Source organism: Tyto alba, unplaced genomic scaffold (genome assembly GCF_018691265.1).
Source record: "Tyto alba isolate M040663 unplaced genomic scaffold, T.alba_DEE_v4.0 Super-Scaffold_7, whole genome shotgun sequence".
Classification (NCBI taxonomy): Eukaryota; Metazoa; Chordata; class Aves; order Strigiformes; family Tytonidae; genus Tyto; species Tyto alba.
This window is the reverse complement of record NW_024881328.1, coordinates 13427724-13453069: the sequence shown is the minus strand read 5'-3', so window position 1 is coordinate 13453069 and position 25346 is coordinate 13427724. Positions and strand designations below refer to the sequence as shown.

At 41.4% G+C, this 25346-nt stretch overlaps 2 protein-coding genes across 7 annotated transcripts in view; one reads left to right on the top strand and one right to left on the bottom strand.

Moving 5' to 3' along the window:
• HSPBAP1 (HSPB1 associated protein 1) overlaps positions 1-17255 on the bottom strand; it is a 38449-nt gene extending 21194 nt beyond the window's left edge. For 4 of the 6 annotated variants that reach the window (XM_042784447.1, XM_033003457.2, XM_042784449.1 and 1 more), the window contains exons 1-2: positions 17143-17255; positions 3595-3780 (exon numbers count right to left, since the gene is read on the bottom strand). In XM_042784447.1, the coding sequence (XP_042640381.1) occupies positions 3595-3780; positions 17143-17179 (223 nt within the window). In that variant the 5' untranslated portion in view covers positions 17180-17255. Of the gene's footprint in view, positions 1-3594; positions 3781-6649; positions 6801-17142 lie in introns of all 6 variants that reach the window. The other 2 variants (XM_042784450.1, XM_042784451.1) reach the window with 2 other exon arrangements.
• A 418-nt stretch (positions 17256-17673) lies between these two features.
• SLC49A4 (solute carrier family 49 member 4) overlaps positions 17674-25346 on the top strand; it is a 72501-nt gene continuing 64828 nt past the window's right edge. Inside the window, exon 1 of the mRNA XM_033003458.2 lies at positions 17674-18048. Within this exon, the coding sequence (XP_032859349.2) occupies positions 17676-18048 (373 nt within the window). The 5' untranslated portion in view covers positions 17674-17675. The remainder of the gene's footprint in view (positions 18049-25346) is intronic.

The window sequence follows — 25346 nt, the reverse complement described above, 5'->3', positions numbered from 1 at the left end:
TGGTCCTGACTGATGCCAAATTCTGTTCTACTCAGAAAGACAGTGTTTGCAATGCATACTAAGGGAAATGTAGAAAAAAGGATAATAGCCTTCAAAAATACCATAAAGCTCCAGAAAGAATGCAAATGAAATGTCTCCTTTATTTCTTTAAACTTAAAAGAAAATCAAATGTCTGTTCACAGCTGCTGGGGAATTAAAATTATTTAAACAAATAATCCAAGCAAGGAATAGCCATTTAATGCTATAACAAAGCACAGGCACACTCACAAACCAAAAAACTGGCCATCCACATCGAACTCCAATAGCTACCTCAAACCTCAGCTTTATCCGATGTTTATTCAGTGTTACAGTATTTGTACTGTATTTCCAACCTCTTATTCAGCTACTGAGTCTATAGCCACCTTTGCAGTGCCTTTCTGTATCAAACCTGAGGCTTGAATTCTTTTACTGTCCTTAGTGGTAAAACCTCTTGGGCAGATGTCCAAGTTGCAGCCCTTTTATATCCAACTGTGTATCTGACAGCATGAGCACTAACCAGCATCTCTAAGAGTAATTTTCTCCAGAGATCTTGTGACTCATAACTGATCAGCATGAAAACCTCTTGCTCTCTACAGCTTCTTCACAGCAAACTCACTGTTTATTCATTTTACTACACAACCAGAGAAAATGGTCAAAATAAGAAACGTCTTCATATAGAAGTCAGTTTTGTATATGCTTTCTTCTTGCTTTGTAATTGCTGCTATGCTCCAGGTAGCCATCAGATATATGGGCTATAATACTGCATTCTCTCTGCCAGAAACTCAGCTTCCATAGCTGTTGCCCACCCTTTATCCCACTTCAGAAAAAAAGTCTTTTAGTGTGGCTGGAACTAGATGGGTAGAGGTTTCCTGATAAATAGCACCTTCATTGTTCTTGCAATGAATGCTGGTACTCTCTCTGGAGGTATCTTATCTCTGTCACTGTTTAATCCTCTGATTGTATTTTTCCCCTCTTACAGACATATACTGTTTAACTTCTGTAATCTGATATAATACTACTAAGCGTACAAACTTAGGTAGGTACAGATAATTCACACAAATAATACCGCTAGCTCCCATGTTTTCCAAGTTTCAAACGTGCCTCAGAAAGTTCCAAACTAGCAAGAAAAGCAAATACGAAATCCAAGCAACTCCTACCAAATTGCTCCATTTGCAGTTCTCACTTTTTTACATTAAGGAATTCAGTTTGGGAATCCCCACCCAGGCTGCAGATGTGGCACTGAAGAAAGATGAGAAGTTGTCATGGTAAGAGGTCTCAAACCATTTCAGATCTTCCAGATGAACCTTGTGGCTTAAAACTCTGAAGGAGCCACTTCAGAGTGGCATCAAAATATACCTACAGGCAGGAGAACCGTTTCTTTCTTGTACATGTTTCCAACTCAGTGGCAGGAGTTGTCCTGTCCACTCTCAAGAAAATTAATCTAGTGTAAACATGGGAGGAATATTCAGAAAGATCAATACAATTTTAGTTGTATTCTCCTGTTGCTTTCTCTAACCGCATCACTGCCTCTGTTTCATCTGGGAAAGTTAGCGTGAACAACGATAAGAGAGGCCCTCATTCAAAAACAATGTTAAGCATGCAAGAGTGAGATCAACCATCTTCCAATGACAGTGGCACATGAAATGTATTACATTATTTCAGACTCTGAGATGGCTTGGCTAATGGCTTCACTAATATATCCTTACAATGCAAATTTTTTATAGCATCATAGGTCTCATTCAGTTACAATATAACCCCTGAAGGCTCTACCCATCTTCTTGAAGACATTTTTAGCTCACATTAGCATATAATGGAGGTTCCTGGAGACAAACTGATTGCTGCCTAGGGACTGATGCCTTTAGGAAAAAGCAAAATACAGATAGCGGCAACTTCAAGATACAAATTCCAATTTAAATCCACTCTATATCCCTAGTGACTACAAGTTATTGTTAAGTGATGACTCTTATCTACTTAGTTGGTAGCATCAATCCATCACTTAGCTACATAACACTCCATCAGTCCCACCAGAAGCTCTCCCAGATGTCATACCCATTTGGCTCTCAAAAAGTGCCTGCAAGTTAATGGAGACTAGGACCAAACCCATCCTTTTACCTGGTAAGCCTTGCATATTACAACGAAAATATATTAACAAGGTATCAAGAAAAATGTCTTATATATATGCAACATCTTCCTTACTGGCAATGGGATGCCTTTTATATGTAGTGCAAGAACTGGCTGATACCTCACTGAATGATAGAGATATTGCTGTGAGGATGTGTACCAACATATTAATTCTATACCTCAGTTATCCCATCTATAGAAATATAACAGAAAATAACATCTGTTTTCCCAAGAATGGCATGGGAATCATTAATCCATGCCGGCAAAATGTTTTGAAATCCTAAAATGCCAAGCATTTTCCCTCTAACACTTCTTTCTGTTTCATCACTTCTCTTGCAGAAATTGAAGATTAAATAATATGGTCACGATGCTGTGAAGGAAGCAAATTTCACAGTGCTGTTAAGTAAGATAATGTGATGTAATCCCACCACTTCCATAAGAACTAGCAAACTCCCATCTGGAGTCTTTGTGCAGACCCTACATCCCAAGAAAGAGGTAGTCCAACTGAAGGAGGTTAGAAGAATACAGAAAGAATATCCTGGGGTCTAAAAAAACCATGACTTACATTGAACATTTTTTAAGAACTGGGTTTGTCTGGCCTAGGAAAAAAAAGGACTGAAGGGAGACAAGATATTTTAGGCAAAAGGGAGAAAGTACATGGCAAAATATTTTCCTGTGTGGTTGGGAGGGCAAAGGCTATACATGGCACTAATAACGCAATGCATAACCTCTGAAGTGGCTAGCAGATTGCCACCTTGGATCATGTTTCCTGTATCTTCCCTCCCTGGTATGAAACTCTGTCTGCCCATGGATAGACTATGGACTAGTATTGGCTACAGACAAAAATTAATTTGTAGCATTTAAAATCAAGTGCAAAAATTGTCTTTCTCTCATGGCAGGTTCCTAGATGTCTGAGTGAATCTGGTGGATTAGAGGTGAAATTATTTATGGTGTCAAGTGATTTTTTCAATGCTTTATAGTTCTATAGCATCTTTCATCACAAGACCTTAAATTACTGAAAACCACCACTGTCTTGGAAAACCTCTGGTGGAAGGTGGGAATTATAACCATTTTACAGACAAAAAACCCGAGATAGATTGGTTAATTGGCTGATTTACTAATACACTCAGGTTTGTGGATATGGAAGCTCAGCTCACGTGAACGACTGAATTGTGTGTAAGACCAGCACCAAACACACACACTACAAAGCAAAGAAATAAAACTGAGATGCTTGACTATTCATGTTAGTGTTACCCACCAGACTTCCTACTAAGAATAAGCACACAAGAAAGAGAAAGGAGAGGTCCACTGTTGGCCAAATCCCATGTCCTAAAAACAAAGCCTGTGGTGAAAAGCAATACATGAGAGAGTGAACAGTGATAATGGAGAGGCAGAGAATTGCAGAACCTAAAAAAGAGAGTTGTGACATGTAATGCCTGTCTGCCTCAGTCTCACCTAAATCCACTGCCTTCAGACCTAGCCTAAACTGGATTGTCTTTCCATCCAACAACGCAGAAAGGTATTTCACATTCCAGTGCAGTGCTGGCCAGTCACCAGCCATGTTACAGAAGACAGCAGGTTGCTGTAGAGACATCACAATTTCCTTGGTTTTCCCAGGAGTAAACGGTTTGACATCTTCACCTATGTAAAGAAAAAAAACAGCTGTAGAGAGATGATTTACATCAAGTGTCACCTACCATCTCCCACAGCATAGCAAATATTAAGAACTAACACCTCCTTTGTTCATCGTTGATTATTACATTTGTAGACTTTTTTAAAGTAAAATTTTACTGAAAAAACTGAAAGAACATTCTTACACTAAATCAAAGTTTAAAGCAGTGTATTAGCACACAAAATGTAAAAAAAAAAAAAAAAACGGGCATGTGCTTAGAATTTTCACTTGTAGATTAGGCAATAAAACAGCTGTAGTCAAACTGGTTAGAATTAGGCTAACAGTAAAAAAACCTTACAAATAATGTCCTGGGTTTAGAGAACATAAATTTTATGAGTAACAGTCCTTCTGCGTGGGATTCTTTCCAAGAAGTGTAGTACATTGTCCGAGATAGCAAATCAGGTTCCTATGCATTTGATTTAAACCAAGGAACAACTTTATAACCAAAATAGCAGGTATTTTTAAAGTGTTTTAAAATTTCTTTTCATCTATATAATTTTAGAAAAAGGAAATTGTGTCAATACAAGAACTAAACTAACCCAAGATTTCCACTTACTCCTTTACTGTTTAGAGATTGATATGCACTACTGAAACTGTCAAGCTAAAATGCTGGCAACCTTGAATAAACTCAGCACTTTCAGAACAACTTTTCTTTAGGGACATATTGAGAAGGAAAACATGATTTAAAAAAAAACAAAACAAAAAAAAAAAACAAAACCAAAAAACAAAAAAAAAAAAAACCAAACCCAAAACAGCTCATAACATAACATAATAGAGCTGAAGCAGTGGACTACAACTTCAGATCATAAAAAAATCCATTTATTATTTTAACCTCTATTGAAGTTAACTCATCCAGAATTTGTATCCGTATAATGCCTAAGATTTAACATACCGAATCGATATGTATGGTTCCATGATTCCTAGCAGCTCATTTAAAACAAACAAACCAATTCAATCACTCTATTTAGGGCTCAAATTATGGTCTGGCATGCACGATGGGTTAAATAAATACAGGACAAGAAAATTCCCTTTACTGCTGGCTACTAATTTTGCCTCTCACTCCTCCCCATGTGTGGGTGGTGGGACAGGTAGTAGAGAACCTGCCAGTCCCACACAGGGCAGCCCTGTAGTGCCAGCTGGGGGAAACACAAAAGAAGACTCACCGGCATCAAGGTCACCGAGGAAGGTTCTTCAGGACTGTTTCAAACATAACAGTTTAAAATAAATACATGAATGTTGAAGTGTAAATGGCAGGAATAAGAAGAGCCCTGTGCACACTGCATGCCATACCTGTAAGATGACTTGTGAGTCTCCCTTATTTTGACAGGGTTTATATTCCAGCAAAACTTCTTAGTTTTACAAATTAAGGTGTTGTCTTCACACAAATTGAGTGGGAGGTATCAGGGCTGGGGTTTTCTACAGTTGAGGGGTCCCTTCTCCCATGGACTTCCAGGGAAACTAAATCCTTCTCTTCTTTCACTCATGAAAACTCCATCTTGAAGCTTTAAAACTAAAGACCTCCAATATTTTATCTTCACAGAACATAAAATTTTTAAATGGCTTCCCTTTCTTAAGGCAGATGACAGGAGGGAGTTTGGGTTTTGGTTTGTTTTCCACGTTTCCTCTCATATGCAGAACAACACTTGACAGGATGGTGTTGCTGTGACACAGAGATGTCTATGACACTTGGCCTTCAGTCTCGCACTCCAGCAACTTCCACAACCAGGACATAAGGAGGCCTCACAGGGACCGTATGTCTTACCATATGGTCTTCCCTACCCCCTGAAGGATGCTTTGGGGGTTTCTGAGCAATAGGTTAGTATACCTAGAGGGAACAAGTCCAGAGAAGGCAGAAAGACCACCTGCAGACACAACGGCACGTGCTGGTGCAGTGACCAGGAGCTTGCTGTAGGCATGGTAAGAGGTTAAAGACTCAGCACGTTTTTTTGTAGTGATGCTGTTCAAAGACTAAGGCAAGACTCAGTCCAGATCTGAACACTCCCAGAGGGGTTATAAAACTTCTGTCTTTAACCAGCACAATTTTAGTATTGTACAGAGGCGGCTTTCATGACATGGTAGCTGGCTGGCCTTACATATTTTCAGATTTTCCAACTCATAAAAATTAAATTATTCCCACTTAGACTAAGTTTATCACCACATGGCTGTCTTTTTGACTACTCAATTGTTTTTGCTTTAAGGGCAGTACATTTAATTACTTTAGAGGATGTAAATCCAAACAAATGCAAGAAATTGGTGGCACTTTAATGGAGGATTTTGTAAAGCTGAGTTTTATTGCAAAAGCTTCAGGTTGACTTCAGTCAACAGTTGGGATGTGCTATGAAAGCAGAAATTTTACTGGGAGACAGGAAAGCTCACTGAAGCCAACTGTTGATTCTGTGTGACTTTCTAATGTGATTTACACATGCATACTGTGTATTTGGAAGGTGTGCTTTTAACCACAGTGAATATACAGTGGGAAGCTCAGAGCTCAGGCTACTGGGAGAATCTGTATCAATGCCAGACAAAAAACCCCACAACTAGTCTAAATAGCCTCTCCTCTACTGAATGTTCACTGGAGATTTTTATCATGTCACCATACTTTATTCAGTTGTAAACCTATTTCCCTATAAAATTTAGAAACAAAAGAGAAAAAATTTAGAAGACAGAGAACAATCTGTCTTGGTAAGATGCTCATCATTCTTATCTTCAAATAGTATTAAGATCATTGTTAAATGTGTACATATCTTTTCCTGATAATCATACAATACTTATGATATAATCAGCAGTGAAGTTTGAAACATTTTAGAAAATTTAAAGCATTAAATAAATGAACATTACCGTTTTTTGCAAAGACAAGTGGGGATTCTTGGTGATTTTGTGAGAAGAATCTTTAAGTGCTTTGATTCAGTTTTATGTATTCCTTGGTGAGAACAGCAGTCAGCTAAAGACAATTCTTTCACCGTAATATTTATCATGCATATCTAAATGCCTGTTAGAGAAAAGGTACATGATAAAAGGCAAATATCATATACTATATCAAATAGATATTATAATTTGGAAAACTCTGTTCATGATCAACAGAGATTTCTGATGGAATTATATGCTGTAGGAGTGGTAAAAACTAAGAGAGATATCTGAAGATATCACTTGAAAGAGAGATTAGCAAAAAAATTTGTAATTTAAAATAATAATCTCTTCCTTAGTTATTGTTATCATAGCTTCACAAAGACCTCATAAACTGGGCTTGTGGTTCTCAGTATTTCCTAAACTGAAATTGATGATAATTGATTCCTAGGCAAAACCGGAGGTTGTACAGCATATATAAGGCAATACAGTTTGGACACAGATGTGTATAAGTAGAAGGTGTATAAATAAAATGTGTTGCAAAGAAACAAAATGTCTGTGGCATATCTTGGGCATTAGATATCAAATTCCTAGGGGAGATCAGGTAGCAGGAGAGAATAGAAATGCATATTCCCTTTGAAAAGAAAAGCTCTGTTGGAGTCTTCATTTTCTCAGTTGTACTCTGATCCAGCAGAGAAAAGGAATACTTTAAACTAGTTCTTTCTATCAGGCTCAACAAATGATGTGGCTTCACAGTATAAAAGGAAGCAAGAATAATTTGTCTTGTGTTTTGACTTTACACAAGGTGTGTATAAAATCCAACCAGGAAGAAAACCAAACCAAATTGTAGCTCAAGTTTTGTAACTGTGACAGCTTATATAATTGGCGAAAAACATTGGTGTTCTTTAGAGAGGTAAAATAGAAGACCTTCCAATTAAGAAAACAAATATGAAGACTCATCCAGACTCAGAACTGAGGGCAGGTAACAGAAAAGTGATGCATTGGCTAAGTACTTTCCACTAGACTTTGTGCTTTGAAGAGAGAAAATAATTTAATGTTTCTGATTAACAATTTTTCTGAATAACTGAGTGGGGATTGGGAATAAAGAGTTTAGCACAGCAGGCAGTCTGACGAAAAGTGGACTTGATCAAAGTTGTTCAGAAGTTAAATGTACTGTCATTAAAAAGCTAAATGTACTGTCATTCATTTAAAATAATTTAGCAAATTAGAAGAGTTCATTAGTGCGTGGCAGTTGGCTTCTGCCAAAACACCCTGCTGCTTAAATATGAGATTTAATTGAGAGGTATTAAAATTATTTTCTAAGAGGGAGTACAAGGAAATCCTGGTAATGTATTTGGTATAAGTATCATCAATTTGTTTTTCTTGCAAATCTGTAATGCTTCATTATTCTTATTTCTTTAAAACAATTGTAAAAAGTTAAAAGAAAAATCTGGCATTTTGAATACATTACTAGGTATTGTGACAGGCAGCCAGGTCACTCAAAAAATCAACTAACCTCCACAATCTTAACTATCCAACAACCAGGAGTGGGAAAAGAGAAGGTATGGGGGAGGATGGGGAAACTCCCTAAACCAGAGAGAAGTGACTTGGTTTGGAGGTCAGACTTAATGATTTCACAGTACATTAACTCTGTAAATTAAAAAAACAACTTTAAATAATCTGCATGTGATTACAATGTTATGCACTATAATCAGATTACTCTGGGCAAACAGAATGCATCTAAATATATGCGAGTTGTTTTCAGGATATACTGCATGAACATCTAGGTATTACTTCCTGAACAGTTATTGGTGTTACTATTATTTTTGACTCTAGGAATGTCAATACTGCAGATGCTGCATAGCCAGAGGGCATCTCACCTCGATCTGCGTAGGTATTTTGGTTACGGAAGGATAGTTAGCAGCTGCATGAAGCCTCTCAGGATAGACCAGTCTGCACTGGTAAGACTGTCACCTGAAGCTTACTCTGGTAGCCTGAAGTCAACACACTCTTCCTTGCCCTCCGTGTCTGCTACCACAGAAGGAGGGCATCAAAAGAAAAGAGGCTAAAAGAGGAATTTGTATTTGCACCCACTTTCCAGTCTTCCTGTGGCAGGACTGAGCATCTCACAGTTTTTCTTACAGTAAGTCTGAGTGACTCAAGATGTGAAGTAAGATAAGAGCGTGGGCTATGCCCTCAAACCTCAAACTGTCTTTCCGATAAAGAAAAGGAAATAGCTGCCAGCCTTCTTAGAGGTAGAGTAAGAGGTTGAGCCCAGACTACAGTAGGAGGGACTTCCCGCCCCTGCTCTAAATGACAGCATATCATCTCAAACATACATTTATGAAATTCCTCCCTAAATCCCCTAGGGCTCTTCCTAGGAAGCTCTTCCTGAACCACTGGCCAGCTCCTGCCTGTTGGCTCTTCTCCTCCCACACTGTAGTGCACTTTCAGAAAGCAGTTGTGTCAGTCTTCTGCTAACTGAATGTTGAATGACCTCAGCTCCTCTGATCTCCTCTAGTAGAAGACATGCTTTCTTTTCCCTCCTTGTTCTTACAGCTCCTGTCTGCATCTTCTGCCGTTTGAAATACCCCCTTCTCCTTCCACTCCCACAAACTCAGGACAATTAGGGTATGTACAACTGACAGAAGTCATACTAAATATATTTCCAACTAACTTTGTATACTTATTGGCAAAACTGCTGAAAGCAAAACGAAACCTGTCAGACAAATGGCATTTCATTTTCTTTTGAAAGAAAGAACTATGGTCTTTGACCAAAACCTTCCATCAGGTTATAAAAGAGTTTCTCCAAAGGAGAGACTGTTCTTCCTGAAGCTAGGCTGCTACAATTCCACCTTTCTTACTGGGGTGTAAATTATACCCACCCGCTGCTGAGGAAATTTAGCAGCAAAGTCATTTCTTCCCAATACCCCCCTGGTACTGATACACATTTCTCACAACATTTCCTAATAGATAGAAAATTTAATATAAAACTTAATACTAATATAACATTATGATTGAAGGTAAGGGAACTGGGACATCAGGGAACTAACATCTATATTTCTAAGAAAAAAATAATTGGTTCACATTGTAAGTAAAGTTTATTTCTATTTTTCTATTCCTTGTTAGTAGAAAATATGAATGCACTACTCAGAAATTGATGAATGCACTGTATAAACTTCACTGTCAGAAACTAACAATTTATGACTACTGTTATCCTATCCTGCAAACTTGACTGACAAGAACTTCAAAATGACAACAACAAAAGAATCTAAATCTTCTAAAATACACCATTTTCCCATAAGCAATTGTAGTAAATAGTCAATAGTACTCTAAAAATATGGGGGTTTTCCCATAAGCCATTGTAATAAATAGTCAAATGAATTTTTTAAATTCGATCCACAAAGGGGTTATGATGGAAGTATACATGACTTTGTTCTCTATTATACTACATAGGATACAAATGATGATTAATGACTGAATCAATTAGAGGTATAACTGTCAGAATGAAATTATACTTTAAAAGAATAAATATTTTTTTAATTACATGAATTACTGAATTGAAAGCAACCAGACAGACCCACCATGTGAACCTTAAGAACAGTTTCTGAAGTGCACAATAAAAACACATGCACAATCTGGGCACTGCTATTATTATAGGAATATTAAACAAATAGCATGGCTATTAACCGATGTATTTACATCATTCCATTTCTTTCAGCATGGATGAAACAAGAAGAAATGAGCTTAACCTTTGTTTCAAGTTGCTATTTCTCTTTATAAATGTTCTCATGAAGCAACATGAAATTTGTCTGTGAAAAACTGTTAACAGTGCATGTTTTGAATCCTGGCATTCATATAAAGAATGTACAATCTTGCTCTGACATAATGTAGAGCTAAGGATACATTTGACCTAATACAACCAAAATGTGAACTATCAAGCTCTTCTAATTTAGTTTTCAACCTTAACATTTCATTAATGTTTGTTCTGTTTTGAACATAAATATTAAACATAAAAGAAACTCTATTTTTACTGAAAAAGCACAGCCTTGTTACATAGAAGCTTATCTTTCACAACTTTATAATACAAGCTGCTGCTAGTGGTGTCAACATATCTTTACCATCTTCCCACCAGAGACTTTCTTTCTCTTCTCTTTTCCAAATAACAACTGCCTGCAAAGCTTCTTTATCTGTAAACACCAAGAGCTAAATATCAGAAAAGATCAAGGACCCGCTGGGCCCAAAACTCCACTCAGATGTGCATGAACTCTTGTTCTCATCAGCTGCACCTGCTTTTCTGGAGACTGAGGGTGACCTTTAATTTCAGAAGAAACCATGACAGTGCTGCTGCTTTGAATTTTGGAAGGTTCTTGTGATATGCAAAATTTACCAAAACTCAGTATTTGTCAACCTATTAGTATATCTGGAAAAGTCCTTTGAGTAAAGGTGTTTCAATCTTTTCAGATTCCTTTTAAACATTTATGTTACTATGTCAGTCACTGACTAATTCAATAGCAGTATTAGAAGCAATAATGTCTTTTATATCCAGTCTTCAAAAGCACAGGATACTTATAAATTTAAGATAACCCTGCGAACATTAACACGTTTATACCAAGTCATCCAAACTGCTTTACCAATGCTCTTGTTGAAATACTCTAACAGAAATAAAAATCTTGTGCTACCGTATCTACTCTCAAGAATCTCATTGTGTCTGTGATCACAAAGCATAGAATTTAATCTTAAATCTTATATGCCTCTGTTCAGAAAAACAGACAAAGAAATAATCAATTTAGCCTCTTCTTTCTATACAGAATTACATAATCAAAAGTCACATTCCCAAACAGACAAGCAACATTTTGTGAGCAATATGTCTTCAATATGGATCTCATCCCAAACACCTACCCAGACAATCAGGTCTTCAGAAGACTGTCGTGGTTTAGGCCTGATTGGCAGCCAACCACAATGCAGCAGCTCTCTCTCCCTTCCCCTCCGGCAATGAGAAGGGACAGAGAGCCAGGCTTGAGGTTCAAGATAGGACTGGGATGGGGAAAAATCCCCCTTTTATGATCATGAGCAAAAGGCAGACTCGTTAGGGAAAGAAAAAAAAAGAACATACATTTATTACAGACACTAACACCACGTAACAGTAGGACAGTGAGAAGCATTGCCACACCTTGAGAACACCTTCCCCCCACCCCTCCCTTCTTCCCGGGCTCAGCTCTGCTCCCGATATCTCTACCTCCTCCCCCAGTGGCGCAGGGGCAGGGAATGGGGGGGGCAGTCAGCGCTGCCACTTCCTTCATCTTCGGTGAGGGGAGTGTCCAAAACTTGTTCCTCCTGCTCCATCGTGGTCCCCCTCTCACAGGAGACAGTCCTCCACAAACTTTCTCCGACTTGAATTCCTCCCATGGGCCACAGCGTTCCCCACACTGCTCCGTCATGGGTCACTAACTTCCTCCGACTGGATTCCCTCCCACGGCTGCAGCCCTTCCCGAGCTGCTCTGGCGTGGGACTCCCCCGCATGCTGCAATCCTCCCAGCACTGAATTACAGCAGCGGGGCTACCTTTTCCCATGAGACCCTGGCCTTCTTCGGGCACAGCACCTTGATCAGGCGAGCAGGAGCAACAGGCCATAAATCAATGTCTGCTCCACCGTAGATCTTCATGGGTGGCAGGGGGGGGCCGCCCTGCCGTCTCCCCACAGGATACAGAGGGGTCTCTGCTCCGGCACACCTCCCCCCTCCTTTTTTTACTCCGTTCCTCCACTGACCTTGGTGTTCATGCAGCTGCAGCGACTCCTCCTCACAAGTCCCACTGCCCGTCACCACGTCCCTTCTTAAATACGTTATCGCAGAGGCGCAGCCGATTGGCTCAATTTCCCAAACAGAAGTGGAGCTGACGTGGAGCTGGGGGAGCTTCGAGAAGCTTCTCACAGGGGGCCGCCCCGATAGCCCCCTCCCCTGCCACCAAAAAACTCCACCACTCACTCAACCCAGGACAGACTCATTTGGAGAGCACACAGAATACCTATTGTATGACAGCCAAGTGTGACTAGCCAGACCAATAGAAACAAACTCCCCGATGCCTACATCATTAATTATATCAGAGCAATAATTAAGTTACTCCTTGCTGCTTCGATGTAAGACAATAAGAGAACAATGACAAAGTCTGATCAGCAATGAAACACATTCACCAGAGGCACGGTGGACAGACTGGTACAGGACGAGATGACTAGCTCTTCTGGCTGGCATCAGAGACAATGAGATCTACACTGAGGCAGTCCTAGTTCAAGGGAACAGGTGGAGATTTCCACCCTGTCTTCCCAACTCAAGCCTAACATCCTCACCTGACCCAGTTAATTTTCATCATTCTCAGGTGTTCAGGAAGACATGAAACCATAAGTCTTTGAAACTGGTTTTCTCTAACACAACCTTGGGATGCAAAATACTCTACTGATGTTGTTTGCAGTTACTTGCACATGGTGGCCCTCAATAAAATCAAAAGAACATAGGGACCGTGGTTTGCTGAGGTTGGAACTCCAACATAACATTCCTAAAATACCTAAGAGACTGAGCCTGAAGGCTGTCTAAGTGAGGTAGGGAAGTAGTCATCAAAATTAGTTTGGATGAACGACATCATGCAGCTTCCTTCTCCCCCTCAAAGAAGATGCAATCATCATCTACCTGTTCGTCATTAAGCATGTGGCAAATGGTAGAACAAGCAGAAATGCAAGTATAAAATGATTCAGATGTATTCAAAGCCCAAGTCAGGTGTGACTTTTGCATGTTCCTTTTGAGAGCTAGTGTAAAGAACCTACAGCGTAGCCTACAGGGAATCTGGTGAGATGTCTTTCATTGGCCAACCACAAAGGTATACTCCACAAGAAAAAGGAGATACCCCACATCTCCCTAAAGGACCTTGCAATAGTCTCTGTCTCACCACAAACCTAGAATCATCTCCACTACAACTGCCACTTTGCAATGTAGATATACACACTCTGCAATCAAAAGGTATAAATGAATGCTCACTGGATAACATTGATATTTTAATTTAAGAATATAACTCTTCAGCTTTCATAAGCTGAAGATGTGTCTGTATTTTTGTTTCTTGTTGATACTAGAAAAAAGGAAGCAGTGTAAAATGTTTTTCCTCCTGAAGTACAAGGAAATAATTGTATGACCTTAGAGCTGGAAGTTTACCTACCTCTCAATAAAAAAAAAAAAAAAAAAAGGTGATAAAAGATGCTGAAAGGTATAGAATGCAGAGACTGGAAGGTGCCCAAACCAAGTCCTAACCAGAGAAGATCCTGAACAACCTGTTCCTAAGTAACTAAAAGGATATCAAAACTTGATGAGGGAAGAACGAGATTTGCTCATACCTCACAGGCTCACCTTCAAAAGTGTTATTCAATACAGGGTATGTAAACAAGAAAACCGTTACAGATCCCTGCTTACACTAGTGCTGTTTATGGCAGCTCTGAAATGACATTGTCACAACTCCAGCTGATGTCTAGAAGTTGAGGGAAAACCCTGGAAAACAGGTCTCTCTGGATGCTGGAAGGAACATTCAGAATTGGCTAAACGCCACTTTTGAATCTTTGAATGAATTTCAGGTCCTGCTCATTTTGTGCTAAAATGCTTCTACCCATTGTAGGGAGTGCAATCAATTGTTACTTGTCAGATTGCAAGATATGACTTGCCACAAGAAAGTATGAGATTGTACACATGATGATAGGAGTTATTGGGAGAGAGGCGTAAGAAACAAGGGGATGCTGAAGTTCCTCAAATCTTTCGGAAGAAAGTCACGCGGAGAGCCAATCTGTCAAAAACCTGATGATGGGAGAGAGAAAATGGCAATTCCTAATGCGCTAAGAACTGGGGGTTGCAGCATGGCGGGGATACTCTCCTGGACTGCTCAGCTCAACCATTACATGATAGGTGTGTTTAAGCTAAATTAGACTCTCCAGATGCCTCCAGGTTATAACAGACCTGTCAAATCCTTCAGTTTATTTTAATAAGCCAGGCTTAAATCAGTACAGTCTAGGTGCCAACCCATAAGCAGATCAGCCAAGCCTGCCTCAGGGCTGGGATGAGCATTTGGCGGCAATAATTGCTTCAGCCATTTAATTTTTATCCATCATCACTAGTTTATCAGAGCTCCAGACCACCAACTCCTCCTAAATGAATTCCAGAAGGTTTTAGGCTAGACACAGGCAGATAGGAATGAGTACAGAGACGCAACCACCTTGAGAACTTTTAGGTTTGACATGTAGGCACCTACCAATGGATACACTACTGTGGTTGGGCAATTAGTAAGTGGATGGGCTTCTGTATCACAATTTCGCATCTAGGCACCATTAAGTCCATACAAGTCCCACTATAGGCACGAAAGTTCTGGGCCAGGAGACAAAATAACCTTTCCACTTGCCTGAATCTTTGTGCACTTCATCCGATAATATTCAAATCTCCTTAGCTACATTATAATGAGGTTAAAGCAAGAAAAGATTTCCCCACCCCAAATATTACAAATGTCAGTAATGAGAACAGTAAAAATGTCACCACACAGAGAAAAGAGTGAAATTAGCATATTTAGAGAAGTATTATACCCATGAGTGAAATAATGCAATCAGCTAGCTGCAAGATAAAGCTAATTTGGTTTCCAACAGTTTATCAACAATGCACTGCTCCTTTACATTAACAAATTTAAATGGTACCATATCCTGCAAACAAGAATAATTCACACAGAATATTACACTGTGTTAATTAAATAGCTGGAATAGAAAAGGTCAGGCCATGACTGAAAGATGCGCATATGGGTTGTGAAGCTATGAAAAGATGGAGCGATTTCAAATCAAGCAATTAAAATAAATTATTTAAATTATGATTAAGTCAACAGTAAATACACTTATATTTTCTACGCCTATTTTGACAGCTCTGTTCTTTTGTCACTCAGAAACTTCTCTTTCTTGCTGACCCATCCAAGTCAAAGCATCTTTAAAACCATCATAAGATTAGGTGGCTTGGATAAGCTATCAAATAGTTACGTAGTAAGAGGCAAGTTTTGCAGTTAAAGGACACTGAAAAGCCACTCTTGCCTTATTTCTGGATGGGTTTCCTGTCACTAGAACAACCAAGAAACCCCTACAGTTACTACAGTTAATTGAAAAATGTTCAAAGAGAGCAGTATTTTTTTACTTTGTTTACTTCTGCAAATGACAGCACTTTATCTTTGGCACAATGCCACCAAATCAATTAAATTATTGTAGCAACATAACCATTTTAAACTGAAAGAACATTTTGGCATGGGCTAAACTACGCTGAGGTGGTAACATATGAAGAAGACCTAGTAAAACAGGGAATTAATCTTACTTGGGAGCCCCAAAGCACTACTGGGATATGCAATGGTCACAACTGAATCTGAACCTTGTCCAGTATATTTACGGTATTTTTGTCACTACAGTTGTACATGGCAAACTCAAATTTTAGCTTGTTACTATCCATATGTCCCCCTGTTATTTAATTGTGCATACATCTTATTTCTCCTGGGGAATTTCCTGAACATTTCTAGACAAAAATCTCATTTTCTTTTTGATCATAGTTCTGCTGATTTCAGCTGGTATAAACTTCCTTTTCGCACTTTTGGTGCAACTTCCAATTTGAACCTCAGTCTAGTAAACATTTCTGCATGGGCTAAACAAAATGCAGTATCCGTATACTTTGGCCAGAATTTCCTGGTAGTGTGGGGTTTTGGCTGCAAAACTGTGGGATGGGCACCACGTGTGAAATTCAGTTGTGCGCTGCCCAGCGCATCCACAGTTACGATACTGACACTGGATCTGAAACCAGTCCATGTGGATCCCACCGCTCAGCTCTCCCCAGTTAAGCACACAGGCATTTATCAAGCCAACTTCCAGACTTTGTGACAGAATGTTTAAGCAAGCCAAACTGAAACACCTGATTTTTTTAGGGAAGATGAAGCCTTGTGCAGCATATGAGCCATTAATTTTATGACAAGTGCAGATGGTAGATATACAGATAAATACACACGCAACCTAGTGGAATGAATATATGCTTCAACTCTTCTAAATTCTAATAGTTTCTAATCAGCTTAGTGTATCCCACGTGATGGCAGGTTCACTGCAATAATTTTAAAATGGATTTCACTACCGGCTGTAACTGAACCCTACTTTTTCTCCTCAATTCCGACCACGGCTGATTTGCATCCACCTCAACCCAAAGCAAACTTGTCCCTTTAGAAGGACAGGTAACCCGGAGAAGTTCCGCTGCAGCACTTCCCTGCGTGAAGGCACCCACGCTATCCGAAGGGCCCACCGAGCTCTGCCCTGCGCAGCGGGCCCGCGCCCGCCAGGGACGTTCCGGAGGAGGAGCTGAGGGAAAGGCCCGGAGGCCCCGGGCCTCGCCGCGCAGCCGGGGCCGGGGCGGTGCCCTCGGCGGCTGGGCGGGCGCGGAGGGGCGAGGGGCACCTACCCGGCTTGGAAGGACGGCGGCCGTCCGCCCCGGCCATGCTCCTCCGGTTCTCCCCGCGGGGGCGGTTCTAGCGGGCTCCCCTCGGCACCGCCCGGCCCTGCCGTGCGGGGCGGAGCCGCGATGGCGGCGTGACGGCCGGGGCTGACGGCGGCCTCGAGGCGAGGGGCTTCTCCCCGCCGTCCCGGCGACACCCGAGCGGCCCCCCTCGGCCCCGGCGTGGCCGCTCCCGCGGGCCGCCCCGGCAACCCGAGTCCCCTCTCCCCGCGGGTGCCCGGGACTCCCCCCCCCCGCCCCGCTCGCCCACGCAGGCCGCGGGGCTGCGGCTGCCCGCCGGCCCGGCTCTCCTCCCCGGCCCCGCTTCCCTCCTCCCCTCGCCGGCGGAGGAAGGAGGCGGCCGCCGGCTCTCCCCGACCGCGCATGCGGCTGTGCCGGGCCGGGGCAGCGCCGCCACGGTCGGGGGTTGAAGCGTGGGTGTCCCTTCCCCCCGTCCCCCTCCCCGCCTCCCCGGCGGGTCCCCGTCAGCGCCCCCGCAGATGGGTTTAGGCTGGAGCAGCGCGGAGGAGCGGCAGCCCCTCCTGCCGCCGCCGCCGCAGCAGCAGCAGCAGCAACGGCGGCGGCGGCCGCAGCCGCGGGGGCCGGCGGGGGGCCCGGCGGTGCCGGCGGCGGTGCCGGTGCCGGGGCTGGCGCCGTTGGCGGGCCGCGTCTACGGACGGCGGTGGCTGGTGCTGCTGCTCTTCTCGCTGCTGGGCTTCGCGCAGGGCCTGGTGTGGAACAGCTGGGGCCCCATCCAGAACTCGGCCCGCCTGGCCTTCGGCTTCAGCGGCTGGGACATCGCCCTGCTCGTCTTCTGGGGGCCCATCGGCTTCGCGCCCTGCTTCTTCTTCATGTGGCTCATGGACAAGAAGGGTGAGCGGGACCGGGGGCGGCGGGGGCCGGGCGGTCGGGACTCCCCGCCCCGCTCCTGCGGCTTCCCCCGGGCCAGGCGGACACGCCGTGGCCGTGGCCGTGGCCGTGGCCGTGACCCGCCGACGCCGCGGTGGTCCTGAGGCCGGGGGAGGGGGCGCTGCCAGCCCGGGGACAGCGCTGGGGGCTGGCGGCCTCGGCCTTAGAAGGGCGTGACGAATACTTTATTTTCAGTATACTGTTCAAACAAAGGCACATCAAAGCCCGTTCACAAGGAAGGTACTTAAACTGTTCCTAAAGCTAAGAGGAATTACAGCATCTTAATGTCGCAGCCAGAGCTGTGGGTCTGGAGGAGGTGTGCTCCAGTCTGGCATGGCCATGTGAGTGTTTGACCTGGAGATGCTCGTGTTTTCTGGTAATCCGCTGTGAAACAAGCACTCATGGTGATGTTTGGATCAAGTAACATCAGTGCTTGGGGGCAGCCAGTGCATCTTGAAAGAAAGGCGTCATGTTTAAAAGCAGACTGGACACCAAGCTGGTGGTTTGCTTTTAGTTGAGCTAGGGAGGGAGATGCAAAGACAGAGAACGTAAACCAGAAGTTGTGCTTCAGGGTTTCAGAAGATGATCACAAGCAAGAGTTTCCTAATTTGCGTTCAGGTCATTGTGTCTTGGTAGCAAACTAAGGAAAATGGTGTTTGTCTCTGGAGAACTTCACCAGGGCCTGTGCAGTTTGTATGTGGTCACCCCAGGGACTGCTCCGGTGAGGTCAAGGTCCCCGTGTTTGTGGATATGAGCTTTTGGGCCTAAATCCACAGAAGCATTTAGTCTTTTAATTCCTGTTTAAACAGGCCTCTAAACAGGAGATAGGAGCCCACACACCCATGTGGCTCCCAATGTTAAGTGCTACTCATTCCATTTATTTAGGAATTAATAGCTCATTTGTGGAGAGGGAAGTGGGGAAAGTGAAGGCAGGCAGGGTGAAAAGTTGTAGCTGAGAAGGCACGTGTCTCGAAATTGGAATTGCTTTTCCTAAAACTGAAGAGGTGTTGGGGGAATAAAACCTATTGGGCTGAAAATACATTCTCCAAATGAGTCCATGGTGGCTGTACAGCCAGTCTCCTCTCAAGCAATTTAGACTTAAGTCGACAATGCCTGTCTAGACTGCTATATAATAGTATTGTTAATTATCTTAAAATTAAAGTAAGTTATTTTGTTTTGTACAGTGAAGACAATAACTCTGCTCATGGTATGAAGGAAATAAAGCTGAACTTGAACCTGTGCTTGTAGAACCAAGTCTGTATTTTTATTTCTTCATTTTCTGTGAAGTTGATGCTGAGCAATGCAAAAAAAAAAAATACTGGAAAAATTTTGAAGTAACTCATGGGAGAAGAAACATTAGTGTTTTGTTGTTTCTTTAATGTGATTAGCAATGTAGTTGCTGGATTTCTTGGTTTCACATGTAGCTTGATTTAATGACAATATGTATACAAGTGTTTTCTTCATTAACGGATTGCTTGGGTGTTTCTTTGTTTTGTTTTTTAATTTTTTAAAAAAAATTTCCATGTTCATTGGAAATACTGATATGAACTACCCCTTTGCTCTTGCTTTGTTGCTTTCCTTGTTGAGAGAATTTCGGTTGATAGCCTAAATAGAGCATCTCAAGTCATTGGCTGTTTGCATGCAGAGTACGTAAGGGCTCTGGAGCATGTTCTTTGCACAGCAGCAGATTTTGTGGGGGCCCTGTTGTGTTTCATGCTGTTTTCTCAGTCTGGATGATTCCCACAGAGAATGTGGTGCTGTTCACTTTGGAAGCAGCAGTGGAGTCCTGCCACTTGGTTTCTCCAGGAGCAATGGGGAGAGCTTCTGCTCTCCTGTGGGGCATGTTTCCATGGGAGCACGTTGTGGGGAGGTATCTGCTCTTTGGAGTACGCATGTGGAGTGTGACTCTACTGCTTTGAAGCTGTGAAGTTGGCTGGGTCTGACCTTGCAAGGGCAGTATTTATCACTTGCTTAGCCGTACAAATGCTTGTTGTTACACCAAATGCCAAATGTACCAAAAATGCAGAGAAACACCACCATTTACTCTCTGGCTTCAATCATCTGTCATTGGAGTTAGCTAGTAAAAGAACTGTCGGGAAAGAAATCTATTTGTGAAGTGTCAACATGTAAAACCTGGCATGTATCAGAAGTATGACACTGTAGATGATGTATGTCAGAACTGGAGAGGAGATTCTGCTGTTAGATAGTCTTATACTTCACAGCCAGATATAGCTAACTGATATTGGTAAGTAGCTGCCTGCTGCCAGTGAAGTCTGATTTTGTGTTGTGATGCTTCAGACGAAGTCCAAAAGTACTTGTCTTTTTGCGTTTTAGTTGTTTATTGTAGCATATAGTTTGAAACGTAAATCTATTTCCATACCAAACTCCTGTTGTATTATTTTTGCACCTGTTTCTTATTCCAGTACTGCTTATAAGGGTTTGGTAACTTTTTCTAACCTTTTAACCAGTTAGAAGTTGAAAGGTTATTTGTTTAGCAATAGGCACGTTACTAATCATCCTACTTGGAAGAAGCATTTCTTGGGCTGTGTGATTCAGTTCTGTCACAGCTTCCCAGAAGAGTGTGGGGTCTTCTGTGAAGAGGGGACAGCAGTGTTTATTTTTAGTAAAAGGTATGATAAATAAGCTCCAAATGATCTGTTCTTCAGTTCTGTATAGAAGGGATCTAGGATGGAGAAATTACAAATTTTTTTGTTTTCAAACCTTGAAGGGTTTCTTGACAGGCTGGGAGGGGAAAAGTCACAAAGGCCAAGTGTGTCTCCTGGGCTTTTTGTGGAGGCCTGTTTTGCAGTTGACACAGGCAATGCAGTTGAAGAATGGGGGAGAATACGTGGGCTGGGAAAGGTGTGTAGATGGTGTCACCTATGGCTCTGGGGAATTTCTGCAGAAGATACTACCTCCCCAAAGGACTCTGACTCAGAACGGGAGTTGATGTCAGCAGCAGGATGACAAACACTCTTGGTTGGCTTAAGCTCATGTTCCTGTGGATCTATAGGTATTTCCTGGTTTTTTATGAAATTGGGGGTGAGTTTTCATCAGGAGTGTAGCGATGGTCCTCACAAGACTGTAATTGCAAAAAAATGTTACTTGAAGGTCTGAACAGACACAGAAGGCATAGGCATTTTTTTTGAAGGGTCTTTCAGGAATTGGAGGAAGTCTGGATTTAGCTGGTGTTTCTGTAAGTTGTGTAAATTGAAAGCTAGTTTGTATCTTTTGCTGAGCTCTTGCCATTCTCAAAAATACATTAATATTCAGACCCTTAGCTAGGCTCATGTGTCACAACTGGAAATTCTTCTTTGGGGAGCAAGCCCTGTTCCCGTTCCTGCCTCCCAGCTTTTTCTGGCCAAATGGAGACTTCTGCCAGCGTGCTTGTCCTCAGGAGCCTGGGGGAGCTTTCCGTGCTCCTTGCCTGGGTGCTGGGATAGGGACAGCAGTGGCATCCGTAACGTTTCCTAGTCCTGTTCTGGGATGGGTGCACGTTGAAACTCAGGAATTATGTTTGCGTGTGTCACTTTTGAATATGTACCATTTTGAAGTAGATTTGAAAACCCTTTTCCATAAGTTAGAGTTACAGGTGTTGTCTTGGTTTGTTGGTTTCTTAGTGAAGAAAGGTTAAAAGATGGAGTGTGCTGTGGTTCTACATGTGTCTTATCTGGTGCATTTGCTTTAGCAATAGGATTAGAGTTCTTGTTTAAATGATAATTACCTTTAGAGATTCAATAAGACTGAAATTAAATGGGAAATTACTTCAGTGTGCTGTTGGATGGACCCTTGTTGTTTACATGATTAAAATTAGCTACAATTTGTCACATGATGCTCGAGTGTTTATGGATGTTTTGTGCCTTGAGTGTTTCATTTCCTGGGAACTGTAAATATAGGCATACAGAACTGTTAGGATGTTTATGTATCTAACTTGAAATAGAAAGCTTACATACTTCTATGGATCTGGTTCACTGGGCTTTTTTATTAGTTAAACTCATAACATTGCTAAGTGAGACCTAGAAGGAATATATAATGTCAGTCTTCATTATCTTCCCATATAAGCAAGAAGAGGCAATAAAGACTGAAACACTTTTTGATAATTTAAACAAATTGAACAGAATGGTGATATTTTCCATTAATTTTTGGAATACAGTGAACGCAGTTTTATATTGAGTTTGAAGAAATGTGACATATTACTTGTAATAGTGAAATGTAATCTATTTCTTGGTCCTTTTTCAGAAAATTATATGCTTACATGGGTTGCATAGACATTCTTAGTAACTTTATTTTGTTGAAATTAAATTTACGTAGCATTGTTATCCTAGTGATTAAATTATGAAGTAAAGAGAAGACTTCAATAATCAGATTTTGTTTTTTAATGGAGATTGACTTATCTCCTGAAGCCATGAATGTTTTCACTTGTATGAATAGTTACTTCTTTCCTGAATATCAAACTCTTGATTTCATTGCTGTCTCCTAAATCATGCTTTTCAGTTTCTTTCTCTGAGACATTTGATAGTTCTTATCTCTTCCACCTGGGAATTTTGAGGTTAAATCCTTTAATACAGTCTGACAAAATCATGAATATTGAGTATGAGTACTAAATCATGTCTTATTAGTATAAAAATGTCTTAATAACTATTCTCTTTACAAAATAAACTACACACAATGGATAAAGAGAATTCTGCACAGCAGCTTTCATATTTGAAGTTCCCAGTTTGTCACTTTGTGCTGCATGCAGGGAAACCCTGATTTTACTTTGAAGGAAACTTTGGATTCCTCTAACTCACATCTAGGGTCACTGGGACAGAAGGGGGAAGACTTTAAGTGAACCTGTTGTCACCCTAGACTTTTATCTAGGAAGTGTTTGTGAAATGCCTTTGGTTTTGTTTTGAGAGATGTGAAGGTGGGTATAGAGAACAAAGAGGAAGTAGGTGGTTATTCCAGAAGTCAGTGAAAATGTGAATGATCAAGTGAAGCCAACAGATGGGGAAGACTTTCTTTCTCTTATGTGTTTCCATTGCACTTGGCATCTCTGGGTCCTTGTCTGTCATTAAGGCTCTTGGACAACGTGGTAGTAAATATATTGGAGCACATTGCTAATATCTTAGAAAAATTGCAGCAGGTCTAGCTGCTGGTAGGTATCATTGTTGGTATAGATGGACAGTGTAAAAGTACGTTCCATGGTGGCACTCACAAGAACACACAGTATTTTTAATGGAAGTATTCATAGTTCTGTCATGTCCCAAGCGATCATAAACACATGGGGTTTTGGTTAGCAGAAGGACAAAAATAGGTGAATCATGAACCTTTAAAGTCTGAGAGTTTTCACCTTGTGGCAAAGAAACACATTCCCAGCTCCTTTTTGTCATGATCTCAGAAATAGACTTTTCTTATCTCAGATGCATGACTGCGAGATATGTGGCCAATATTTCAAAGTGACCAATTTGATAATTCACAGGTCAAGTTCAAGCATGAGTCTCGGCTAAAGGTGCCTAGGATATGATTCGGTGTAAGGCTGTAAGACTTTGATATAATTTGATGAGATCAAACTAAAAGGTTTTATACACTTCAACAATAGAAAAGGTTTATACAGATATTGTGGTTTTGGTAGGTTAGTACAACCTACAGGAAAGAAATACCCCTGGGAAGACTTACAGGTATGAAAGAGGGTAGAATGGCAAGAAGCCAGTGAGAAAGGAAAAGCATGGTGTTTCTGGTGCTCAACTGACGTATTCTGAGATTACAGAGAGTAGTTTTATCATAAATAACTGATTCTACTCAGTAGCATTTATGTTAACGGCAAAGGTCTTGTTAACTCCAACAAGAGCAGCAGAAGGCTCTCTTGAATTTAATGAAAGCTAAATGTGAATTTAGTGCTTCACTTAAAAAAAAAAAAAAAAAAAAAAAAAAGGTAGAAAGAGAATGCCTTGACTCAAATGAAGTGAAAGCTGCATACATTTGTTGAAAAAGCAAGTGGCTGATGCACTTCAACAAAAAGAACTTTGAAGGAAAATATCTATTTTACCCCAGTCTGTTCTCTCTCATTCCGTGGACATCTTCTACTGCATGCTATGAACAATGCATATTTCATTGTCTTCTAAGTGATACTGTTCCACACCTATCAAATCTCGTGAAAGGGATTAATTTTCCTAAGCTAACAAATCTTGGAAGAAATGAGGTGAAGTGTTGTTTTTCATGTGGAAAGATGAAAGAAGCAATTAGAGAACTGAATATAAGTAAATCCCAATAGAGCAGATATTTGATCAGCTTGATTTTATAAAACATACTTTGATGAGTGGCTGGTGTGTGTGTTTGTGTAGACGTACTTTTCCTCTATACCACCAGAAGAAAAGAAAAAGGAGGACTGAATCAAACTTAGCTTTTGTTGCTTAATTTCATATACTCTGGCTGCGTGACGTCTGCACAGCGTTTGAGCAAGTGCTTGCAGAAGTGAGGACTCATTAGAGAATTGATTGGCCCACCCTCACTGGAGTCAGGCATGCTGCAAAAGACCACTTGAGATACACAGAGTGATTAGCAACCTAGAGTGGTTTAATTAGGATCTGATGAGTTGTATTAACTTGATGCCACTATGATTCATCATAGCAATACTAGCTTGATTGTTAGCAGTACTTCCCATACCTCCTGATGGGCCAGGTTGAATTGAAAGCATCAATCATGGCTGTAGACAGATGTCCTCTTCTGGAGCTAGCTCTTTCTAATAGGTGGTGTCACCCTCGTCTCTGCTTTGTACCATGTTTTCACAGACATTTCTCTCTGTACTGCTACCCTTCACACAACTGCCGTACTCTTTGCACACTTCTTTGCAGCTCTGGCAGCGGTGCTAGGACAGCTCTTTGAAACACCACATACTGAAGAATATCAGGAAAGTGAATGATGGATTTAAAATAACTTTTTCATGATGGGAAGTACAATCCTAACATGTTTGCATAGCTCATGTGAGAATAGTAATGGCCATGTTATCTGAGGATAACATTGTCTTGAGGATTTGGTGGGCAACAGTAAGCGTAGGGATATGTAACTCTGTAACCTTGATGTTGACAAATTGACGAACATGGAAATCATTTACCAGTGTAAAATACGATTCCTTACTTTCATTATGCAGCTGTTAACACAAGCAGAGTTAAAGCACCTGAGCATCCCAGAACTGGGTCAGGACATAGCTCCAGCTAGGGAGATACTTTGTCAACAGTAGCTTTTGAAGTTGACTACAGCGAGTATAATACTAGGGCAGCTAT